Below are 24808 nucleotides of genomic sequence, written 5' to 3' on the forward strand. Positions count from 1 at the left end.
TTAAACTCTGGCGTGTTGAGTTAGTATGTTGAGTTAAACTCTGGTGTGTTGAGTTAGTATGTTGAGTTAAACTCTGGCGTATTGAGTTAGTATGTTGAGTCAAACTCTGGCGTATTGAGTTAGTATGTTGAGTTAAACTCTGGCGTGTTGAGTTAAACTCTGGCGTGTTGAGTTAAACTCTGGTATGTTGAGTTAGTATGTTGAGTTAAACTTTGGCCTGTTGTGTTAGTATGTTGAGTTAAACTCTGGTATATTTCGTTAGTATGTTGAGTTAAACTCTGGCGTGTTGAGTTAAACTCTGGCGTGTTGAGTTAACCTCATCTTTTACAATAATTCACTTAAACTGTGTGCCAGTGTTCATGACAGTATTTGTTTTTATATGAAGTAGTTAAAAGAAATAATCTAAAGTTATAACAAAAAAGGTTAAATCATTTCAAAGTTATCATTGGTTCTAATTTCACTTTGTGATATGTTACTTTTTTGTTTTGAATTTTATATCAAATCTGTCTACAAAGAGGATGTTGCGCTGCAGATGTTCATTTAACAAAAGAGAATAATTTGTCCTAAAAATGAACATTTTGCAGTATTGGTGCACATTCAGTGTAAATGAACTTTCAGCTTTGGGAAATGTAAAACATTTAGAAAGTTTTTGTCTTAATTAATACAAATTATTTTATTTTGTGTGCAGTGTTTGTCATGACCTGTAAGGCTCCTATTTACATGGGCCCAGAGTACATCAAGTACTTCAATGACAAGACCATCGACGTGAGTTTTAATTTGAAAGTCAAATGTTTATGATTGTATTAGTTGTAAATTAGGGCGAACTGATCACGTCCTGGAGTTGATGGACATGTTTCGGTTATTTGTTTTTGTGTAATTAGGAGGAGCTGCAGAGGGACGGTCGTATCATGTGGATAGTCGAGTTCTACGCCAACTGGTCCTCCGATTGTCAGTCCTTCGCTCCCATCTTTGCCGACCTCTCTCTCAAGTAAGAAATCTGCTCATTCCCCGCCGTTCGCTCCAGCGTACAAGCGTTTTACGCTCCTCGTCTTTGTAAACTGAACGTCCTAAACCAGACAACTTTTTTGAGGGGATAAATTTAATTTACAATCAACCTTGAATGCTAAATGCAGCTGATCACGTTAATAATAAGAGGGCGAAAATGATGGAAGTGTGGGTAAAACGTCCACCGTTATTGCTGAGTAAGAAACAGTCACGTGCTGATCAGCGAATATGCTGGTTTGAAGCTTTCAGGAGAAAACACTAGAAAGATTAGTCATAATTTGAAAGCCTTCGAGACAGCTGAGGTCCAAATCTTTCCCGGCGTGTTCATGGCAGCACAGCTTAGGTTTCATAAGTTGCATCTAAAAAAATAAATAAACATTTTGGAAGATGTTGCATAGATGAGAGACAAACAAATGGCACAGACGCTGCGTGCTCACTATAAAGCACAGAGGTGGAGAGCTGATGATTTGGGCTTGTTTTGCCGCCACAGGACCAGGGCACCTTCCAGTCGAGTTCTGCGTAGGACTGGGCGATATGAACCAAAATTAATATCTCAATATTTTAAGATAAATTGCGATACACGATGTATATCTCAATTTTTTTTTCTCCATAAAGTAATAAAGATATATTTCTGAGTCAAAGCTTTGTCCCAACTGTCACAGGCACATTTATTAACAAACATCTGTAACTGTACAAAATAAATGTCTAAAATAAACTATTTACATATATTAAATAATCTCACAACGTTACTAAGCGTGTGTTGAGCAGCACTTGAGGGGCTGTTTGTATTCAGTCAGGGAGGAGGGGCCGCGTGAAGTCAGCGGTGCAGACAAAGGAGAACTACTGTACACAGATTTTCAAGTCTAATACTCGATGGTTGCGATAGAGCCATTTTAACAATTGTAAATTGAAAAACTCGCAATACATCGAGTATATTTGATAAATCGCCCAGCCCTACTTAAGTGTTCAAATGTAGCTGTTCCCAAAGCGGAGGTCAGGACCTCACTGAGTCACAAAACACCAGGTTTGATGTCCTGAACTGAGCTCCAGAAGTCGAATATAAAACTCAGACCAGCATATTTTTACTAGTCTCGTTACAAATGATAACAGTGAGAACAAAGGAGAGTAAGATGAGTTTAATCGATTTGTGTCGTCATAATTTTACTTTTTTAGTGACATTTGTAGGGTTCGGTTCAAAAAAAGGATTTTTTTTTTTTTAAAGGTCAGAAGTGAAAAGTTTGGAAAGCTCAGTCCAAACTGGGTCGTGCAATAATCATAATTAAACGCACAGCAGCCAGTCCTCAACAGAACGGCACCGGAACGTTTTGTAACAAACCAATCCAAGAACTGAGACAACAGTTTCTCTACGAGGTGTTGATTTTGTTTCAAGTTTTGTTCTGTTAAAACTCAAAAGCTTTAGCTTGCTAGATTTAATTCACTATAAGCTCAAGATTATTTTTAATGCATCTCATTTGACGTTTGGGATGATTTAAGTGAATACATTTTTGGCCTAACTGCACCAAACGCCTCTCGTCTTCTACAGGTACAACTGTGCAGGTCTCAGGTTTGGAAAAGTAGACATCGGTCGCTACGGAGAGGTTTCACAGAGGTCTGTTTTTATTTTCTGACTCCCATCATGCTTCCTTAAATCCACAGGATGATTCTTTTCCTTTAGAAATGTAACTTTTTGACAGATTTTCTATAAACGAGCAGTAACCGCTCCGTTTCTCAACAGGTACAAGGTCAGCACGTCTCCTCTGGCCAAGCAGCTGCCCTCACTGGTGCTGTTTCAAGGAGGGCGGGAGGTTCTGAGACGTCCAATGGTGGACAAGAAAGGGAGAGCCGTCTCCTGGACTTTCAATGAGGTCGGTTTTTGTGTGTGCTTGTAACGAACACAGAGAAGGTTCTGTCTGTGTGTGACCGGCTTACAAATGATGCCTAACACTGGAAAACCTTTTCACTCGTAGGAGAACATCATCCGAGAGTTTAATCTCAACGAGCTTTTCCAGAAATCCAAGAAGCTGAACAAAAGTATCGCTACGAAGGAGGAGAGTGGGTCTTGGGCACAAGAGGGCAGCGAAGATCTTCCCGAGGAAACAAAGGAGCCGGAGCAGCCGACAGAAAGCAAAAAGGATCAGTGAAGAGGATAATACTTTGTTTAGTTTCACTCATTTCATCTTTGTAGGAATCAAAAATGTTAACATTTGTCCCTTTCAGCCGCACGTTAACCTGTCCTGTTTACCTCCAAATCAAAGTAAAACCTGAAACAGACGAGAGTCACAACACTTTCGGTTTGACCTTTTTATTCTGAGAAGACATCTTCTTGAAAACTCTTGGTAAGGCCATATTGGAAATGTATTTGATGTATTCGTTACAGATATTTGTGAAACTCGTTCTGTCCGTTACAGCAACGTTTGATCTGAGCAGTTCACTTGCTTACACGCACGACGTTTCAGATTGTTCAGAGGTCACGATCTTCGGCTAAAGCAGGAAAATTCTTGATGTTTTGTGCAATTGAGGATGTTTCTTTTTTTTGTCGCCTGCACATTTAAAAACTAGGTGGGTTGATTATCACAAGAACGCACGCCTGTGAAGCAGTCGGCACAACAAAACAAAATAAACACATGCCAACCAGAGACAAAGGCTGGTTGGGTTCAAAACTTGCAACACGGTTGTTTGAGCCAATTCATGTGTGTGCTTCCACAGATGTGCCACGTTCACACAGCTCTAACTTTCTACTGCACAAAAAATAAATAAAAACGAACTAATCCCCAAACCAGAAGAAAAACATCTGTTTACAGGTCCCTCTTGTAAATGAGTCCTCGTGGCTCAATGAGGCTAGCCTGTATAAATAAAGGTTGAATGAATGAAAAAAGATCATTTCTACATGTGGCAGAGGACAAAACAAAAGATTTACAGTATTTATATAAACATAAACTGATTTAAAAACTAATTTTGCTGTATGTGTATTTAAAAAAAAAAATGTAAAAAACAAACTAATAAAACTGACCACTGTGAATGGCTTCAAGGCAAAATCCAAACAGCAAACCAGATCTCCAGTTTTATTTATTATGGTCTGCTTATAAAATATCTCCAGGTTTTTTTATTTTATTTTTTCCTCCTCAGTGAAATAAATAAGCCCTTCTCTCTCGCCGCTTCCTATTTGGCTACAACACCCATTTAAAGTGGCTAATATTTTTACTGATTGACAGATTCAAAACGAGAAGGGAAAATGAAGATTAAAAGGACAACGGTTGTAAAGCTACGAACAGATTTTTGCATAAACACGACAAGCGTACATTCCACAAAGATGCTTGTGCTGCGGTTGTGAGAATCAAAATTTCTTTGTGGCTTAAAAAAAAAAATTAATAATCAGCCACTTCTGGTGTCCATCAACATCATCGTTTTCTTCGGATGATGAAAATCCTTGCAAGTGGCTGATGCAGCCATTGATTATTTAAAAAACAGCCGACCAATCTGAAACTGCTTTCAAGAGGGAGAACATCCAGAACATCTGCTCTCATCAACAGTCTTGACGGCTCGACTCAATAATCTGTACTTGTTTTTTTTACATTTATATAAAATGATATCTTAAAAAATATAAAACGTAAATGATGCGGTGTTTGAAGGTCCTGCATGTGGTCCGTTCAGATGTTTTGATTGGTCAGCAGTTTTCTTCTCTTGTGGATAAAGACCGTCCTCATTAATTCTCTGAGTCTTAATGTACCAAAGTCAAGTGCTGAATCGTGGAACCGTCGCTCGTGGTTTAAAGATCTGTACCCGGCCGTGGCGATTTCAGTTTATGGCTCACAGAGTGGTTGAGTGTAGAGTTGACCCTGGGGAAAATGAATCCTTTCCTCCAGTTTCTTTGTCCAGAGGATCGGCCAGCTTCATTTCAAAAGACGGAGTGAGCGTTAGACGGGCACGACCCCTCGAGTCCAACAGAACATCAGAGGCCTTCACTCATGAATAATATCCAGCTTAGAAAAGAGGGGAAAGTGCAAGCTGTCCTCTGATGTCCTCTCCTCTGTGATGGACCCTGTGTGATGTTTGTCACTCAGACCGATATCTCATATGTGGTCCCTCCGACGCCGGTGACCTTCTTCACCCCGCCCCCTGGTTTAGGCGTGCTGTGATTGGCCAGGACTGGACGAGAGGTGGATCTGATTGGACATCCGTTCAGAGAGGGAGGAGAGGAGAAACAAGAGGTGGAAGTGAGAAGGTTAAACATTTAAGAGTAGACACTAGCAGCTAATTTCTCTACCTTGATCATCGTGAACACTACTTGTTGTCGAGTCAAAACAAAAATAAGCCGCAGGACGGAGAATCAAAATAAATTGCACCAAGACTGGAGCTGACCACATGCTGGCATGCTTCTAACATTAATCTACCCATGTCTGAACTAATAACGCTCTCATACAGACAAGTGAACAAGCAGAGACTGAAGTATGTAGGAGGAAGAGGAAGACTCACACAGATCAGGGAGGAAGAGGAGTGCTGACACAAACCAGGAAAGAAAAACCAGAAAAAGGAGAAGAGTGGCAGGCTGAAGAATCTGCTGACGGATCACTACTCACTGTGCAGCCTGTTGCCCTCCTCCCCCTCCCAGCACAGCGCCGCCGCCTCCTGCGGGCCGAAGCTTATGCTGAAGCCCGGCCTCCCCCGTGTAGGACGGGGACTTGGAGAGGGAGAGGCCGCGAGGCGGTGGTGAGACTGGGGGCTCGAGTGAGCGAACCCCAGGGGAGGAAGAGGACGAGTTACGAGTGTTTCGGGGGGTGAGGTCCTGGTTATGATGGAGCAGGTGATGGGTCTCAGGAGGCACCAGGGAAGAGGGGGAGGTTGGGCCGACGGCACGCAGGTAGGCCCTGTGGGGGGAGGAGAAAGTGGTGGAGCCCTGGAGCAGCTGCCCCTCCCTCTGCTGAGCGATCTGAGCCGAGAGGAAGGGCGACGTGTAGCCCTGCAGCGGGCTGCTGGGTGACACGCCCTCCGGGTGTCCCGTCGCCGTCAACGATTGAAACAGACCGCGAGGCTTCAGCGGCGACAGCTCGTGGGCAGCCGACTCGAACTCTGGGCTCTCGGATGGCGTCAGCAGACTGTCGTAGGACAGGCTGCCATTCCGAGGCGTCTGATTGGCTAGGCTTTTGTAGCTGGTGTCTGTGGTGCCTTCTGACTGGAGCGTGGCCAGCGGGTTGTGTACAGTCTGGGCTGAACGCAGGCTGGACGAGCGGGAGCCGCCAGTGGACAGAATCAGCGAGGATGGGTAGGAGGTGTAGGAGCGCCCAGTCAGGGAGTAACCCGACACGCCCCCAGACACCACACCAGCAGTCCCACCAGGGCCTCCGGGGCCTTCACCCCTCTCCCCTCCCCCTCTGCGCACCCCTACACCTCCTCCCACCACCGTGGCCCCGTCCAGGCTGCTCGGCTCCGAGCGGTAGCTGGGCTGGCGGCTGGACTGGAGGATGGAGGGAGACGGAGAGTCAAGACTCTCCCCACGGGTCATCTGAGAAGGAAGAAAAAGACCAAAAGCAGACAAAAAGAGGAGGAACAAATGAGGAGGTGCAGCGTGATGAAAACTACCATTTTATCTTAAAAGGAGAAGACACTAAAGGAAGAACAGGAGTGGTGGGGAGCGTTGGATGCTTGACTCCATCATCACACTACTGAAGTCTGAACAGACTGTTTGGACACTGCATGTCAAAGACTGTGTGCGTGTCGACACTTAAATGGAGTTACAGAAACTAATGATACATGAACTTCACATTCCAGTCAATGCAGTCTCAGGGGGGAGGATAGAGCCACTCAGACACACAAAGGGAAACAGTGAGACTTACTGCTCAACCGGTGGCCACTGAACGGTCAATTTAAAGCAAAAACAAAAGGAAGGGCATTTATTAACCACAAATGAACCAGAACACAAGCAGCCCAATCAGTAAAGTTAAGACACAGGTCGGCATCTGATCTGCTCAACGCCTCTTTCAGTGCAAGGAAATAAAAACTCTCATCCGTCTAAAATTAGGTTGCTTTGTCAAAACAATAACAGTTCATCTTAAAAAAATGTATATATTTTGTGTTTGATCAGTTTCTTTCCTGGGTGATTGTTTCCTTTGCTCTGCAGCAGGCACACAACACGCTGCGAATCAACACCACCGAGTGGTTTGACCTCTACTATTTAAATGTACCTTGTTTGGGTGAGCGGGGGCAGCGTGGTTCCTTCCTGGGCTGCTGTAGGCTGGCCGGTACTTGTACATTGACGGAGTAGGTGGAGCCTCGGTCAACAAGCTGCTCTCTGTGTGACCAGGAACCAGAGGAGACGTTTAAAAGGTGATTTTACGATCAGTAAACAATCTGTTTACACTGTAAAACACTTGTCAACAACAAAATATACATGAACTTTTATACAACTGGGTCTTGGGAGTTAGACTGAGAATATTGAAAACAATTAGACAAATTTAGGACTGTTACTACAGATTCATGTGCCAACACACCACCTCCGAACTGACATAAATAACAGCAAAATTGTGTTTTCTGAAAGTAGACACAATGAAATGCATTCTTAAGAGGCAACTTTTCAAAGTTTCAGGTTTTTAATGTTTTCTGACAACAAAAAGAAAAATAACAATAAGAGCAAATTTACTGAAAATTTAGCCACAACAGGACAAAACAAAAGAGCACAAAGGGAAAAAAGTATCCACCAGATTTTACCACGAGAACTGTCAACATACACCAAGTGCTGCATCACATGAACCAATATTTAACAACTATATACTTCAGGAAAAAACTACTTGAGATAATTTACAGTCTGATTATAAACTTAAGTTCAGATTTTTTTGTAAATCATGAGCCACAGACATAAATTAGGTTTTAACCCGTGGGCACTAAAACTTAAACTAGCTCTAGTGAAGTGTGAATTGTTTAAGTTAAAAGACAGAAGACGACCTGAGACCATAGGGCTGGACGATATGGCTAAAACTTTTGTCATGACATATTTCTTAATTTCGGTGGATAACGTTATAATTCCGATAGATATAAACAATATAAAAGCCTCAGAAAAACTGTACAAATAAATTAATGTTCACGTTTATTTGTATTTAGCCTTCAAAATAAATTTGAAATCACCGTCAAATAAACATAAAACCCTCAACTTTGTCAATATTAATAGTTTTAACTTTAAAAAACAACATAACCTAACAACCCATACAGCAAATTTCTGTTTGCTGCATGAGTTTCTCTTCTGATACAGTTGGGGGTGTTGTTTCAGGGACACGTTGGCTCAAACTTTTATTGTGCTTCATCTTCCGACTCAGTCGAGTGGAAACTCTTAGATGTGTTCCCAGCACTAGTTGGAACGAATCTCCGTCACATTTTGCAGCACACCGAAACCTGCAGTTTATCGGATCTTAGAAAGCCGAACCACTTCCACACCACCGAATTAGTCTTTCCTCACTTATCAATTATGTCATCTGCTTTATCTTCGCTTGTGAAACCTTGTTCAGTCACATTCTGACGGTCATGGGCACTCACTTTGAAGCGAAAACTTGCTGCGCGTTGGAGATTAGCCTAGCCTAGCCTGCTACCGCTGACTCTTTCTGGACTCGAGCGCTGCGTAACATCTACGTCACCACGCACTTACGTAGTTATGTCGCAGCTTTTTCTGTTTGAGTTGAAACGGCTGCCGGTTGAAGCGTCCGCTTCAACCCAAACAGAAAAAGAAATGTGTCAAAGAGTCACAATGTTTCTCACCTTCTGTCTCGGCACGGGGTAGGCCGGGATAACGAAGATCTGGCTTGGGAGGAGGTGGAGGCTCTGCATCAGCTGACTGGCTCTCCATATGATCTAGACTGCTCTTGGACTGGAAAGACACACAGTTAAAGGTTTAGGGTGCATTAGACTGACAACAGAACTGAATCGACAAGGGTACTGCATACGGCACATTATACGCTCATTGACAAAATATTATTCAGAAATCTAGAGCAATGGCCCGGATGAGCAAAGACCTTGAGTAACATTTGAGCCTGATTTCTGACCTTGACCTTTGAGCTGGAGTGATGAAAAGTGTACATGACGCTGCCTAGTGATGATGAGTGTGTATGAAGTTCCATTAAATTATCTTCAACAGTTACAGGCAGGACAGAAGAAAATTTACGGACATATGGGACTATATCATAACACTCTCCGCCTTTAACGGGCGTATACAAACCAGGAACTGAAAGGTGAGGCTGTTTGACACGAAGGGCTTCAGCAAGATAAAAAGAATAAACAGTATAACACGGGGGTTACCAACCTTTTTTGCACCACGGACCAGTTTTATGTAAGACCATTTTTCCACAGACCAGCAGCAGGGGTGTGAGTGTGAAGTCACACACACAACTAAACACATTAATTATTACAACAATAATTTAAATATAATTTTACATTTTATAATTTCATTTCTATTATTTTGCTATTTATTTCATATATCATTTAATATAATGCAGCTCCTTAACCACTTGGTAAGCCACTAAATATGATGCTCTTAGTAAAGACATTTAATGAAGTGGTGGTCTTCACTGACAGTTTCTGATCTTCGTATTCACCTTTTTTATTTCAAAACCATCTAAAAACTTGCTTTTTAATGAAGGGTGTTTAGTCTCTGTGTGATGAAGCCGTTTTGAAGGCTTTGGGGCTTCATCACAACATATCACAGAGCGCTCCGAGCGTGAGATGCACCTGATGCAATGAACCCACAATTTAGGTCAGCCTCCTGGTGTTTTCTTTTAAATGCAGCTTTTATGCAGCATTCTGCTGTTTCATCTTTAGGCCTTTTCATTATTCATCTTTAATAGATGAGAATAAAAATAACCCCAGGTTTCTGTGCAGTACTATAGGTAGACTAATGAAAAGTCCTATCTCTGTTGAGTCATGTATCCCTACAACTATAAGCAGTGATGAATTCATGAGATTCATTACAAATAAAATTATTTCAATTAGAAAGAAAATTCACACCATCCTTCCTACTATCGCCTCTGGTTCACAGTCAGATGAGGCAACTTTAGAAATACATCACTAGAACCTGATTTATTGAATGTTGGTGTTTATGAATGTTTTTGTACAGTGCCCCTAGACAACTTTTGTTTCGATTTGGCACTATATAAATAAACTGAACTGAATTCATGTTTGGACTGTTTTTGTCTTGATGTGCTCTCTGAATTTTCAAAATTAATAGCTTCATCCAAACCACCAACATGTCTGCTAAATCCCATCCCAACCAGACCGTTTAAAGCGGTATTTCCCCATATTAATATTTTGGATTTGTTTATTTTGTCTCTAATGGTGATGTACCACAGAGTTTTAAGGTTACTGTAATTAAACCTTTACTTAAGAAACCTAATCTTGATTCAGGAATTCTGGCCAAATATAAACCTATATCTATTCTAACATTCGTCTAAAAAATTCTGAAGAAAATATCAGTAGGTGCAGGTCAGTTGTGTGATTATCTGAACAGAAACAATCTGAGGAGTTTCAATCAGAGTTTAGAGCTCATAGCACAGAGGCAGCACTGGTGAAAGTAACCAATGATATTCTCATGGTCTCTGACAATGGACATGTGTCTACACTGGTCCTGTTAGACCTCAGTGCTGCATTTGATACAGTTGATCACAATATTCTACTACAGAGGCTTGAATATGATGTTGGAATTACAGGAATGGCTCTAATAGTTTAAATCATATTTATTTGATAGACTCCAGTTTGTAAATGTAAATAATGAATCTTCTTTATATACCAAAGTTGCTTATGGAGTTCCTCAGGGTGCATTGCTTGGACAAATAATCTTTACTTTATATATGCTTCCATTCGATAAAGTTATTAAACAGCATAAGATGCATTTTCATTGTTATACTGATGGTATGCAGTTACATTTGTCCATGAAACCCAATGAATCCAATCATTTACTTAGATTGCAAGCATGTCTTAAAGACATAAAAACCTGGATGACCCTTAATTTTCTGCATTTAAACTGAGACAAGACATAGGTTGTCGTTTTAGGAACTGAGCATCTTAGGAATAAGTGTTGCTGTCTTTCACTTTCTCTGGATGGTATTAATTTTGTCTCCAGTTCTAAAGTTAAAAACCTTGGGTGTTATTTTTGATCATAATCCCCACATGAAAATGTTACCAGAACTGACTTCTTCCACCTGCATAATATCGCTAAATTAGAAACATCTTGTCTAAAATTTATGCAGAAAAACTGGTTAATGGTATTTGTCACGTCTACACTGGACTATTGCAATGGTTTGTTATCTGGGTGTCCAAATACTTCTTAAAAAAAAAAAGTCTTCAGTTGATTTAAAATACTTCTGCCAGAGTTTTAATGAGTTGATAGGAGTGATCATATCTCTCCAGTTTTAGCTTCTCTCCATTGGCTCCCTGTCAAATTCAGAATATAAGTCAAAATATTACTTCTAACATACAAATTGACCTAATTTCATCAAATGAATAGTTACAAATGAATAATTTGTATTTGTAATAGTTTCCATCTTAACATGTGTTTTTTTATTCTTTCCTCCTAGTGAGGGACCTGCTCGCCTCCATTCTGGACCTGTCATTCTGTGTCCATTTCTCCTTCCTGTCCTCTCAAACCCAGCTGGTCGAAGCAGATTGTTTTGGCGCATTGTTTTTGTACCATTAGTGCTTAGTGTATTCTTAGTTTAGTGAAGGTAGTATAGTCTTAGTTCATGACTCAGATCTTACTAATGTTTTTTTCTTTACAATTTGTGTTTTTGTTGGACGTAACTGGGACCCTATGTACATAGTTTTGTCCCACCTCATGTATCACGTGTGGTGTGTATGACAAACAAATCGTTGGTTACGTACTGTAACCCCAGATTCTATGAATATAGGCGTAGCCCTTTAAGGCTGTCGCTGATGGTTTATCCCGTTATGCGCAGCATAAGCACTGAAAAAAATTAGTCCACGCCCACCTGCTGTGTGGGCCCCACCCGGTCCGTATAAATTACGTTAAGAGCGGGAAATCGGCTCCCAAAATAGCTTTTTTCTTCAGCCATTTAGGAGCCAGTGAGGCCCGACGCTTAAAGGGCTACGCCTATATTCATAGAATCTGGGGTTACAGTACGTAACCAACGTTCTATTTCATATAGGCTTCGCCCTTTAAGGCTGTCGCTGATGGTTTAAGGGCGAAGCGGATGTGGTCCTCGCCTCACTGGGTCCATTCGAACACAGTAAGAAGCGGAAGCTTGCCCAAAAAGCGTCTTGTCACTCAGCTCCCCGTGTGCATAAACTACGCATCGCGTAATTATGTGCCATGCACAGACGCATGTTGTGTAACTATGCGTTCTGACAAACATGAATACCCCGGAAAAACTTTCAACGGAAAGAGGAAGTTTAAAAGAGGGGGGGGAGGGGGGCATGAACCAACTGGTTCATGGCTGAACAGTATAAACAGATTAATGTCCATGAATTGATCAATAATCAAATGAACTGATTGTTAACAATAATCATGAACTGATTAGTGACAATAGAACCAAAATCACAGACACGACTGTGACTGAAAACAACATCTCACACTGTAATGCATGCAGACAGAAGTGAGCTTAAACAGAGTTCCATGAGAACAACAATATTCATTCTGTTAGGGCACTAAGGACAGAATGTGTCATGGAACGAGCCGTTACATCACGTAGGTAAAAGCGAATAAATGAGCAGGGTGTTGACCATGCAGCCGCAGTGCAAATGTCCTGCATTGACATACCATTATGCAGAGCAGTCGAAGATGCGATACCCCTGGTCGAGTGTGCTTAGAGGTTGACAGGAGGCCCTAAATCTGATGCTCTGTAGGCTTCAGAAAAAGGCCTCACACAGCCAGTGAGACAAGCGCTGGATGGATAACGGCGACCTGCAGAAGCATCTCTATAATGCACAAACAATTGTTGAATTTGAACGCATTGCAGCTGTGCGCGTTACGTAACACGTCAACGCCTGCACCGGGCAGAGAAGATGAACAGATGCTTCCCCTTCTGATCTGTGGGGGGGAAAAGACCCCTCCAACGACATCACTCTTGATTTAAAAGAGCTCGTGATGTTTTAGGCATAAAAGCTGGGTTGGTCTTAAAACAGCTGAGCTGCCCGTCAGCCTAATTCTAAGGCATGACGAAACAACAGAGAGGGCAGATAATTACTTACCCTCTTATCGGGTGTTAAAACCAGCAGCAGGACTGTTTAAAGAGACAAGAATTTAAATGAAAACTGATCCAGAGGCTCAATTGAAGCTTTGATCAGGGCTCGCAGGACCAGCGTTAAATCCCACTGTGGAACAAGTGGGCATGAAACAGGCCTACATCTCTGTACACCTTTTAGAAACCGCTTCATCAGCGGGTGATTAAAAGCTGTTCTGTCTCCAAACCCTTTGTGGCAGGAAGAGATGGCTGCAACGTACGTTAAAGCGTACTGAAAGCCAACTCCCTATCCATCAGGTGTTGTAGAAAAACAACACGCTGCCTAAAAGGCATGAAGTGGTCTCTAAACCTTCTCTGTACACCAGCGCTGAAAAGCCGTACCCTTGATGTGTACAGAACTGTGGTAGATGCAGCACGTGAATCTTGAATTGTGCACACTATCTCCTGAGGGAGACCCATCCTCTAAGTGGGACCGCTCAGCGGTCAAACCCACCGGTGTTGACCTATTTCTGGGTAACTCTTGGTCGCTCCTCCTGCCTGAAGGAGAGCATCCTTCCTCCACGACAGTTCCAAGGCGACCCCACAACAGACGTTGCAGGCCTGGGAACCATAGTGCGTTCACACGCCGGGAGCCACCAGGAGAGCTGTCAATCCCTCCTCCTGAACTCGGTTCATGGACCGTAAAAAACAGAGGAGGTGAGGGAAAAGAAACGCGTAAAAAGCGTTTTGGGCCACCGACTGTGAGCAAATGCGTCCCCCCCCAGCGATGGATCGTCTCGCGGGCTCAGGGAAAAAACCGTAGTTGACATTGCGCGTTCTTCTCGCGTCGCAAACAGGTCCACAGCTGCTTTGCCAACTTCTGCTGTGTCTGAAAAACATCAGATCCGGATGGAGGATCCGGTCCACATAACGTGGGCCGCCCTTGGACGTCACATCAGCCCCTCTGTTCAGAACATCGGATATGTAAACCGCTCTAATAAAAGCAGGTTTGATGAACCCAACTCAGTAGCTTCCGCGCAATGTGTAACATCTGGGCTGAACGCACACCCCCCTGGCGGTTTATGTACGCAGCAGTCACCATGTTGTCTGTGTGAATCAACACGTGTTGATTCTGTAGCACGGGAGCAAAATGTTGAATCACATTCAGCACTGTGCGACACTCCAAAACATTGATGTGGGCTGATGTGCGGTGGGGCCACAGCGCCCCTACTGCTTGAGATAGGCATGTTCCCCCCCCCAACCTGACAGAGACGCGTCCGTGAAGACTGACACGTGACGTGGGTCTGCTGACGGGGACTCCCTCTGACAGAGCCAGGGTGTTTCCCCAGTGTCGGAGGTCTGCTCCCATGGAGGGAGGGACAGTGATCATCCGTCTCTTTTGTTTTACTGGATCCACACGCAGACGCGTAAACCACCTCTGGAGGCGTCTCATGTGTAACAAACCCAGCGGGACCACTGTGTGAGCTGATGACGTCATTCCCAACAGCTTCATGACGGAGACAGCTGTTACCACTTTGCCAGGTCTTACGTGGCGTAATTGGTTTTTAGAGTGTCGATTCTTGTTTGTGATAAACGAGCCGTCATGGTAATTGAGTTTAATTCCACTCCCAGATAACAATTATCTGGGCCGGGAAAATCGAGCTCTTCTTCCAGTTATGGCGAAGCCCAGATTTAGCAGGTGTGATGCTAACACCTGAGCCTGTATCAATGCTTCCTGTCTGGAGTGAGACAGGGGCAGCAGGTCGTCCAGGTAAAACAAAACTCTCATCCCTGCTTGTGCAGTGGATGCAGGGCTGTCTCCACACACTTTGAGAACGTACGAGGCGCGAGGGAGTACCCAAAAAAAAAGGCAACCTGTTGTACTGGTACTTCATCCCTTGAAAGGCGAAACGCAGAAATTTTCTGTGTTTTGGGATGATTGGTGTGTGAAAATAGGCATCTTTTAAAACGATGGAGACAAACCAGTCGTTTTCCTGGATGTTGTCCAACAGCTGTCTGTTCATCAACATGTGAAAAGATCTGTTCATGATCGCTTTGTTGAAAGCTGACAGATCCAGAATCGGTCTCATCCCTCCGGTCCTTTTGGGGACCAGGAAGTAGCGTGAGTAAAACCCTGTGTTTTCCTCCTCGTTGGGAACTCTTGAGATTACACCTTTTATCAGAAGCTCTTGGACTTCTGCATTTAAGGCTGAGACTTGGTCTGGTGATGACAGGACCGTCTCTATAACTCCTCCGAACGGAGGGGGTCGGGTTGCAAACTGCAGCGTGTAACCCTTGCATAACACTCTGTCCATCCATCTGTCCGGTGAGCATGTTTTTAACCACTCTGCGTGACGTTCGTGGAGTGGACGTGCGTTTAAATGATGTGCCGTGTTTTGAACGGATGTCATCCAAACCTCCGCCTCGACCGCCGTCATGCGTCGCGGAAATGTTTTCCGCGTGACCCAAGGCGAGGCTTTCTCGAAAGGGCTGTTCTGCGCGCGCCCGTGTGCTGTGACTGGATCGCGGACCAACCTTCATGTCCGGGCGGGGCGGTGTGTGCTGAGGCGAGGCGTGTGTCAGCTGATGACGTCGTGAGGCTGCACGTTTAACGTCGCTGTGCGAACGTTGAGAGGTGGAGGGCGTGACGTCATCAACGCCGTGCTGTCGAAGTGAAGGTTGTGAGCCTCGCGGGAGCGCACGTTTCCTCTGGAGGGACGCGCGCCGCTCTCGCTGAGGGCGGGGCCCGTCATTGGATTCATTCAGCTGTCTCACGCTTATGCCGCCGTGAGCTGCTGATCGCTGAGACGCGGTGGATGACGGCCACTCGCGTTCATTCAGGAGAGGCGTGTGTTGTTTTCGCTGAGAGCAGGGACCTCCACCGGACCCGGCCTGCGGTCCCACATTTATCCCGATGTGGGCCGGTGAGCGCCGGGCAGCTGTGCGTGCATCATCGACACAGTGCCGTTTGGATGGAGGCTGCTTGTCTCGCTCGGGAGCGCGTTAACACCGTTGGGAGGTGATCGTGCGGGTCTGATTGACAACAAGTTATTTCGCTTACCGTGGTGTCACGTGAGCGTCTGGGCATGTGAAGGAGCGGCGGTGGATTTAAAAAACCTTTATTTAAGGACACCGGCTCTTATGAGTGGAGGTTGTGTGTGTAGCGGCTGTGAGCTCATCCGAGCTTACAGACTGGCTAAAAACAGGCATTTTGATCTTTGAAAAATCATTTATTCAATTCCTGTGTCATTTATACACACATCCTCCGCAGACCGTCATTTCTTAAAACTTCTCCCCCGTGAGCCCTGCGGTTTGTTTGCTCCGAGCGCCGTCTGCAGGCGATCTCTGGGGAAAACGCTGAAGTGCAGGCTGCCGGACTGAGGAGGGGTGGTCTCTGGCGGGCGGGGCTGGTGGTGGAGCTGGGCGAGACGAAGCTGCTGCTGCCGTGGAGCGTCGATGTTTCTGCCTCTGCTTTCGACGATCTCTCCAGCGGGCTGGAGGACGGAATGAGCCGCGCGGCTTGATGAGATGGCGTACAGCTTCCGACGTCTCCTCCGACTGCTTCGAATTCGTCAGCATGGACGTCAAGCTGCTTCCGAACAGCGCGTCCGATGAGATGGGGCCCTCCATCCGGTCTTTGTGCAGCTTTTCCGGCAGCAATGGAGAGTGACGGAGCCAGATGGAACGTTGGATTACCGTCATCCATGCTACAATCCTCGACAGGCAAACCGAGGGAGCGGCGCACATGTTGAGGATGGCGTCTGCCGATTACACAGGGAGCTCTTTGTCTCCTCCGGCAGGTCTGAGGTCTCCAGCCTTTTCGACATGCTAAATGCTAGCAGCGCATGTTGTTGCTAACTGCGGTTGCCTGAAAACACGTCGGTGGGCTCGATTGGAGAGCTTTGGTCGCCGTCTGGTTCCTCCGGAGGGACGGGACGCTGCTCCGACCTGGACAGCTTCGCTCCGGAAGCTTCCGCGAGGCTTGGCTCCAGGGGAGGGAACCGAGGAATAGCGTCAGTTGCCTTACAGAAGGAGTTCTTTGTCTCCAAGGCAGGTCTGCGGCCTTCAGTCCCTTGGACATGCTATATGCTAGCAGCGCACGTTGTTGCTAACTGCGGCTGCCTGGAAAAACACGTCAGTGAAAAATAACCTTTCCGCCGATCATCCGAACTGGCGGGAAAAGGCGAGGGACGTAGAAAAAAGGGGTCCCTTCATGTCAGCCTCCTCCCGGGTTCCGCCGGGCAACCCCTGAGGGCGCTGTCGGCCGGGAGCGGTGTGATCGCCGATGCGAAACGAGGTGGGATGGGGTGAGCATTCACTCAGCCCCCCTCCACCTACACTACGCTCCCCGGGAGGGAATGAGCAGCGGGGGCTGCAGCTGAGCACACCTTGCCCCGGAGGAACCATCCGGTTCGCCCCGAGGGTCGGCGATAAGAGGAAAAACACAAGATGGCGTTGTCCAGCGTGTAATGACCTGTCACTGGGAAATGTTCCCCGACGCTTACCTTGGAATAAGACTGCTGTCATCTTCTCCTCGGGGAGGAGAACTCACCGGACGACCGGAGGTCGACTGCCGGGCCAAGCATCTTCCGCAAAGGTTGGTCATTTACACAATTTATCTTCTTTGTTCTTCTGACAGTGCTATATTAGCTCGCTGAAGAAAAAATGGGAGCCGATTTCCCGCTCTTAACGTAATTTATACGGACCGGGTGGGGCCCACACAGCAGGTGGGCGTGGACTAATTTTTTTCAGTGCTTATGCTGCGCATAACGGGATAAACCATCAGCGACAGCCTTAAAGGGCGAAGCCTATATGAAATAGAACTCTCTGACTCTCTCAGATGGCCCCTTGTCCTGAGCCTGGTTCTGATGGAGGTTTTTCCCTATTATGAGGGAGTTATTTCCTTTCCACTGTTGCCTTTGTGCTAGCTCAGGATGGGGGACTGCGACAAAATGGAAGACTCAATGCGTTTGCTGGCTTCCTTCCGTAAATAGATAACTTCACTATTTGGCATTTATAATGTATGTGAATGTTTTTGTTCAGTGCCCTAAGATAACACATTGTGACTTGACGCTATATAAATAAAATTAACTGAATATTTGCTAAGTTAGTTTGAGAACTTACCAGTGCATGAAAAAAAAAACTGCGACCGAGTAAAGTGTTAAAATTGCCCAGATGGGAGTGATTGATTTTCAGAATACCGTGCAGACGAAAAACAAACAACAACAAAAACACACACACAAAAAAAACCCATTCAAAATAAAACCTTATTTTCTTTCCAAGTGTCCAGGTACCAAATGATCCAAGGCCCAGTACTGGTCCCCTGCCCAGTAGTTTGGGAGCTCTGGTAAACAGCTTTTTATGGTTTAAAACTTTCTTTTAACTAGATTTAATAATTAAGAATGATTCATTCCACTCAGTGAGGATTAAAAGTGGATGAAACAAAGTCGAGTAATAAATGTTGGAATCTGCTTTAACGCTTCAGCTGTCTCTGAGTTGCTCTTTAGTGTAATATTTACACTAAAATAAATCTAGCTGCATGTTTTTATATCAGGTAACATCAGCGGGGCTCACCCTGGTGCTGTGCCGGTCGTTCTGGATGCCGTTGTCCAGGATTTTGGCTTCTAATTGGGCCTCGGTGAGAGACAGTCTAAGAAATGGTGGCTGTACTTCCACTGTGCGATTGCTCTGCCACCGGCCCACATATCTGTAACACAAATATTTCAACTGAAATGAAAAGCAAACAGGATCAGCAGGGGTTTGCTTAACTGACAAACCTAATCTAGCAACAGAATCCATTTGAAGGAAATGCCTGTGCTCCTGTATTCTGTTAACGGAACAGACAGATGAGAACAATAAAAGAGGGAGGAAAAATGAAAGGGGGGGGGGGATGGAAAGGAGGAGGAATGGAAAAAAAGAGCTCTAGCAGAGTGCTAAGAAGCAGGGGAGTAAACAGGAGAAAGGAGTGCTGACCTGGGGGCCTGAGGGCTGCAGAGCACACGTGAAATATTCTTAAAGCAGCCCTTGGTGAAAGGGTTAACACCTCCCCGGAACTTCCCAGTTACCTGCAAGAAGAAAGGCCGGTAAAACAACCACACTTATAAATAACTCAGACTACAAAAACACTAAGAAATGTAAGATGGCAAAATGCTTCTGAGCTTATTTAGTGATCCAAACAACCGGCTCTTGTCGATACCTGCTCATTTGTGGTTCTACCGCGGGCCACCAGAACTATGTGGAACCCAGTCAGGCCAGCGACTGGAACAAAAAACAAACCAGCCACACACATCACAGCCATACTGGAGGGCAGGGTCAAGGGAACCACAACAAACAATGAGAGCAAACATGAACAAAACAATCTGTGGCTTCAGAGCAGCAAGGATACGTAACAGCAGCATGTGGCGTGTTCAGCTGGTGACGGTGGTGCAGAACATAAACCAAACCAAAGCCGAACACGTTCACGATGTGGGTGGTTAGAGACATTAAGAAGAGGAAGAAATAGCGATAATTTCTCCGACCAATACAATTGTTCACCCAAGGACAGTGGTGGTCAAAATCCTGAGGGGACACAAAATCGCAGTGTAGATAAATAAAACATTGAGCAGAAAACCAAAGGTAAGTAACAAGGAAAATACATTAAAAATAAAAAAACTTCCACACAACTTTTATCTCCTAGACTCATTGTTGGAAAGCTTAGTAGTAACAGGTTTAAGCTGAAGCTTGCTTTAAAATTAGGATTCACTGTAATGTCTTTTTTAGGTTGTGTTTTGAGACATACAGTTATAAAATTAAGATTTGATTTCTTAAAATTCACATTTTAGCATTAGCTACTTGTAACACGACAAAACCAAGACCCGATGGCCAGAAGTGGCCTTTGACATCATCATGCAAAAATAAAAAAATTAAAAAAAAAACAATGACTGAAAACCAGAATTTTAGCTACAGCTAGTCGACAAAGTTATGCACTGCCTTTTATTCAGCTTCCATTTATTTAATTAAAAAAAAAAGTTTGGACCTTCAAGATCAGATTTTCAAGGTCAAAGGTCACGCTGAAAATCAAACAGAAGTCAACGCTTATTGAAAAAGACTAAAAATGGCATTTTATGTTAAGAGTTTATTTCTAAATTACATATCACACGTGTTAGTTCACAGGCACTACATTTAGTGCGAAGAGAGTATTATACTTTGACCAAGTGTAGCAGCTAAAACTTATCAAATAAAAAAATGTCCTGAGAGAGACTTGTCCTGTCCTGAACACGTCTGTCTGAAAGCGTATCGAAGCAAACCACTCAACAATTTACAAACAAGCTAATGTCATGTCAAGAAAAAAAATCCATCTTTTCTTTGTTTTTGCAGATGATGTGATGTGTACACTAGTCAAGAAACAAATTATGCCTATATTTGACCAGAGACTGCCCACTGGTGGTGTTTAATGTTTAAGCAGAAGTACCATCAGAACCAAAACTGAGAAAAAAAATCACGACTAAATGTTTGCGTGCGTGCACAGTATGTGTGTACCTCCACACAGTTGTTGCAGACTGAGCAGTGCGAGCAGCGCGGCGGGCGGTAGAAGCGGCAGGTCGAGCACCACTTCATCCGCACCTGGATGCCCCGGATCTCCACAGTCTTATACAGGGGAGCGCGAAAGTCGTCCTCTTTATCCTCGTCTTCCTCAGCTGCAGATAAGACACATAAAATAACAATGAACCGACAACACGATGACTCAGCACGTGGTTTGCCTGAATCATGTTAGTCCAGTGGCTCGTGGTTAAACCTCATATCTGTTCAGTTTTGTTGCGTACGACTGCATAATTCATTGAACGATGCAAAGATTTGCACACCAACACCACTGAACCCTCGTTTACCTCTGGGGAAGATTCCAGGGTCCATGAATGTGGCCATGCAGAAGTTGGCGAGAGTGAAGAGGAAGATTACAGCGATGTAGAGAGGAATGACAGAGGAAATCGACTCTGACAACCACGGGGACCTGAAGAAAATGATGGAAACAAAATGACAGCTTTGCAAACATACTTCGGTCTGTACCCTTGTTGGCAAGACATGAAAATGTAATAAGAATCTACACTCCATCATGTTGATGAGCCCTTTTGTGAGGCAAACTAACTCCACTGAGGCTGTCCAGCAGCTAAATATATAATACAGCGATGGTAAAGCAGAGCTCGGAGGTGTGAAAGTGTGGGCAAGTGTTGCCGAACAGATGGCAGCACTTCTCTTTAAACTCTATAAGTGTTAAACAATAAAATGACTTCAACATGTTTGGATTCTTACCAAATTTATTTTTGTACCTGAAAAAAGTGGAGTAAAGATAATGGATGGATAAAGCTTTTGTATTATATAAAGAGAGACGAAGGAACACTCACGTGAAGCAGAAAAAGAGGGTCGTGGCCCCAACAAGGAAGGTTGTGGCTGCGGACACTGGGACGTATCGGCTGGGACGAAATGGATGGGGAGGAGCAGAAGCAGGACCCCCCACTCCTCCCCCAACCACCACACCACTGAATCCGGGCATCAAATACTGAGAGAGGGAGGGAAGACAGAGAGGGAGGTAGGGATCTACTGCCTACCTACAGTAAAGGGCTACTTTACTGGTCAAAATGGTAATTTTGGTGTTTGAAAGGAGGGGCCATGATTTCAGACTGGAAAAGAAAACACTATGCAAAACAGCAACTGACTGGAAACACAGGGGATTTTTTAAGTCCAGACTCCTAATGTCTCCTCGCACAGATTTAAAACAATATGTAATACAGTATGTGCACAGATCCTTGTGAAATAATTAATTTGTGTGCATAATCTTAACTTCTATTCAAGAGAAAAGTGATAGAAAAATATACGTCATTCTTTTTTTTTTTTTTTATGGCTTAAATGTAACTATATTTGGTGCAACAACGCAACTATACAAACACTGCTGTGAATATGCAAAAATGACAAACACCTGTGCACAATAGTGAAGCAAACAAAGTTCATCTCCGCTCCCAAAACTCTGCGTTTACAAAAAGCTCGTTCCTGTGCTTACGTTCTGATTATCGAAGTGAAAAATTAATAAAAATTAAAGAAAAGACATTAAAAGAGGTAGTCCATCGGGCGAGGAGCAGAAGAACATAGAGGGGAACAGGCGGAGGACTGAGCGTAGCAGCTGCTGATGACTTCTGCGACCGTCCCAAGAGGGGGCTTATTTAGGCACTGGGTGGGTGGAAGAAACTGAGGATGGCGGCCGGAAGGACGGGTCCAGCATTTCAATCTGAACCTGCTGAGCTGGGAGGGAAATAAGTTGAGGGAAACTGTTTGATATGAAAAAGTCCAGCTGGAATTTAGGTTTTAAAAAGCTGCTTAAAAAATACATAAATAAAATAAAATTTAAGTCTAGCTTTTTACTAGTAAAAAAAGAAAAAACAAATCCAACAAGAGACCCCTTAGACTTTTAAAACCACCGTCTTCAGTCTCTTCGTCTGTACGGTGACAGAATCAACTCATTCCATAAAGTAGTCCTGCGTAGTTCATGAAGACGCCATCGCACTCGACTGGGGATGGGTGCAGTTGTGATTTCTCCCACCTCCAATTCATCTGCAGGCAGACCTCCACTCCCATGTTTAATCTCTTACAGAAAGGCACATTTCAGGTACAGGTGTTATGTAGTCCCAACACATTTTAGTTATTTCCAATCTCGGCTCCAGGTTCTTATCATCCTCCAGCTCTTCTGTGGATGAACGGCTGGATATTTCTGCAACAAGAGGGACATGAGATGTACACGGTCACAAAATGATCAATGGGCCAAATCTTAGAAAAGCTCAAACTAATCCTTGCACATTTTTAAATGATAATTGCTGACAGGATTATACCGAACATAACAAGTTGCTTTTTATGAAAGCAACTAATCAAACATTCAACTTGGCATCAACCCACAAAAAAAAAACAAAAAAAAACCGTGAAAATGTCCCAACTCACAACCTTTTCATTGTGTATTTTTGTTCTATGAAATAGCACAAGAAAAAAAGCCAATTCTGACAAAAATATAATAGTGCAGAGCTTCACAGTGACGTACATCATTAGCATTGTTGCTGTCTGTCCCCCAGCAGGGGCTTTTTATGAGTTTACATGTTCTCCCTGTGTTATGTGTGAGGTTTCTCTGGGTTCTCTGCTTTCTTCTCACAGTCAAAAGATCCATGCATTCTGGCTTCACTGGCAGCAATACAGGTGCAAGTGAGAGCATGAATGGCTGTCTTGTATCTGTGTGTCCCTGTGATGGACTTGCCACACGTCCAGGGTGTCTCCCCATGGCCCTGAACAGGTACAAGCGGGTAAAGAAAATGGATGGATGAAAAATGCACGTGAATCTGGTAGTTTCTAATGCACAGAGCTGGGATTCAACACCAATAAAGAACCCAAAGCTCAGCTGTAAAGTTGGAGGGTAAATTTTTGTGGAAAGGAGGTTCCTTCAGTTTGGTTTCACAATAGTTTGACTGACATTTTCATTTTCATCATAGCTCATAAAGTTGTCCAACCTCCTGCAGTTGGTAAACGCACAGTCAACGGCCTCAGGCTGTCAAATAAAAACACCTCACACTACAGAGGAAATTCAAAATACCATGAAGACAACGATGTGTCACACACACACACTTTAATTGCCTTTATTTCCAGTAGAAAACTAGTCCGTGAAGAGACTGGAAACAGATCCGGAGTACCAGTGTAATCTGATAGTGTGGACACACCCCTGTGTTCAGTAAGGTCCTGACAGTGTCAGTGTTCCTGTTGTTAATCATCTCATCTGCCCCACAACAAATCCCCCCGCAGACTATAATGGATGTTAATCCCAAAATCTCCGAGTCCAGCTTTGTTCGTCACGTCTCTTCAACACCACCGCACCTCGAAAGCTACACTGTTAGGAGACCAAACTTCACATAGACTCGTAATCTATGTCTGTAAACTAAAGGGTCTATGAGTTCATGTTTGATACATCATGGGGACAGATCAAGCCCCCGGACGGTGAGGCCAGCAGAGTCAGGATTCAGTCAAAGACAACAAACGTTGACATAATCTGACACACAGCAGCGCCTTGTTCCCACAAAAACACGGAGAGCAGCTTTAAATTCGCATTTTATTGTTTTAAAATAACAAGAGCGACATACACTTATTTAGGCCTTTACCCAGCCTCGAAAGTTTTTTTTTTTAAAACACTGATCTGTCTTTTACCACAGCTAGCATTAGTAGCGTACTATCGCTACATCGGCGGCTTTCATAGACGGTTCACGAAGACGACAGTTGCGACTTTTAGCTAAACAGATACGATAGGGAGAAACTCTCTCACCTTATATCGAACATGCGACTCGTCCTGCCTGTAGGTTGTTGGGTCGTTTTAGTCCGCCTTTAGTTAGCCACTAGCGAACTACTTAGCTAGCCCGCTAGGCCGACGTCGGAATCCCGGAACTTGTCTGTCGTCCATCAGATGGAGGCGACAGCCAATCAGAGAGCGAGGAGGAGTGGTCTCACGTGACGTCACAACTGTGTTTTTTCCATTACTGTACAGAAATGAACTAAATACTAGAGAAATTGCATTCCCTGCGAAAATGCAGTGTGCTCATTGCTGATTGATTTTGCTGAAAATTGCTTGAAAAGCTAGAGCTTACTTGAAATGCATCAAT

The 24808-nt window shown here is 44.2% G+C and overlaps 2 protein-coding genes across 2 annotated transcripts in view; one reads left to right on the forward strand and one right to left on the reverse strand.

Moving 5' to 3' along the window:
* The window catches only part of tmx2a (thioredoxin-related transmembrane protein 2a), a 5613-nt gene extending 2321 nt beyond the window's left edge, over positions 1-3292 (forward strand). Inside the window, exons 4-8 of the mRNA XM_037675268.1 lie at positions 689-765; positions 882-988; positions 2549-2614; positions 2741-2870; positions 2973-3292. Coding sequence (XP_037531196.1) covers positions 689-765; positions 882-988; positions 2549-2614; positions 2741-2870; positions 2973-3146 — 554 coding nt within the window. The 3' untranslated portion in view covers positions 3147-3292. The remainder of the gene's footprint in view (positions 1-688; positions 766-881; positions 989-2548; positions 2615-2740; positions 2871-2972) is intronic.
* A 1252-nt stretch (positions 3293-4544) lies between these two features.
* Positions 4545-21681, reverse strand: LOC119408444 (palmitoyltransferase ZDHHC5). Its single transcript, XM_037675269.1, has 11 exons — positions 21533-21681; positions 21020-21141; positions 20673-20830; positions 19540-19712; positions 19351-19453; positions 19128-19219; positions 18729-18861; positions 8746-8854; positions 7185-7291; positions 5583-6505; positions 4545-5168 (listed from the first exon to the last, which is right to left on the reverse strand). Exons 1-11 carry the CDS (start codon positions 21679-21681, stop codon positions 5063-5065), a joined length of 2175 nt encoding a protein of 724 aa, XP_037531197.1. The 3' UTR covers positions 4545-5062.
* Positions 21682-24808: the final 3127 nt, after the last annotated feature.

This window comes from Nematolebias whitei, chromosome 4, assembly GCF_014905685.2.
Source record: "Nematolebias whitei isolate Nwh7 chromosome 4, NemWhi1, whole genome shotgun sequence".
In the NCBI taxonomy this organism is placed as follows: domain Eukaryota; kingdom Metazoa; phylum Chordata; class Actinopteri; order Cyprinodontiformes; family Rivulidae; genus Nematolebias; species Nematolebias whitei.

Excerpts from the sequence above, each read along its gene's own strand:
- LOC119408444 (XM_037675269.1), bottom strand. The coding sequence starts at position 21,681 with ATGCCCGGATTCAGTGGTGTGGTGGTTGGGGGAGGAGTGGGGGGTCCT. Across the intron at positions 19,454-19,539 it reads ACGCCACATGCTGCTGTTAC|TATGGCTGTGATGTGTGTGG; the intron begins GTATCCTTGCTG and ends CCTGCCCTCCAG. Across the intron at positions 8,855-18,728 it reads ACGACCGGCACAGCACCAGG|TCCAAGAGCAGTCTAGATCA; the intron begins GTGAGCCCCGCT and ends GTGTCTTTCCAG.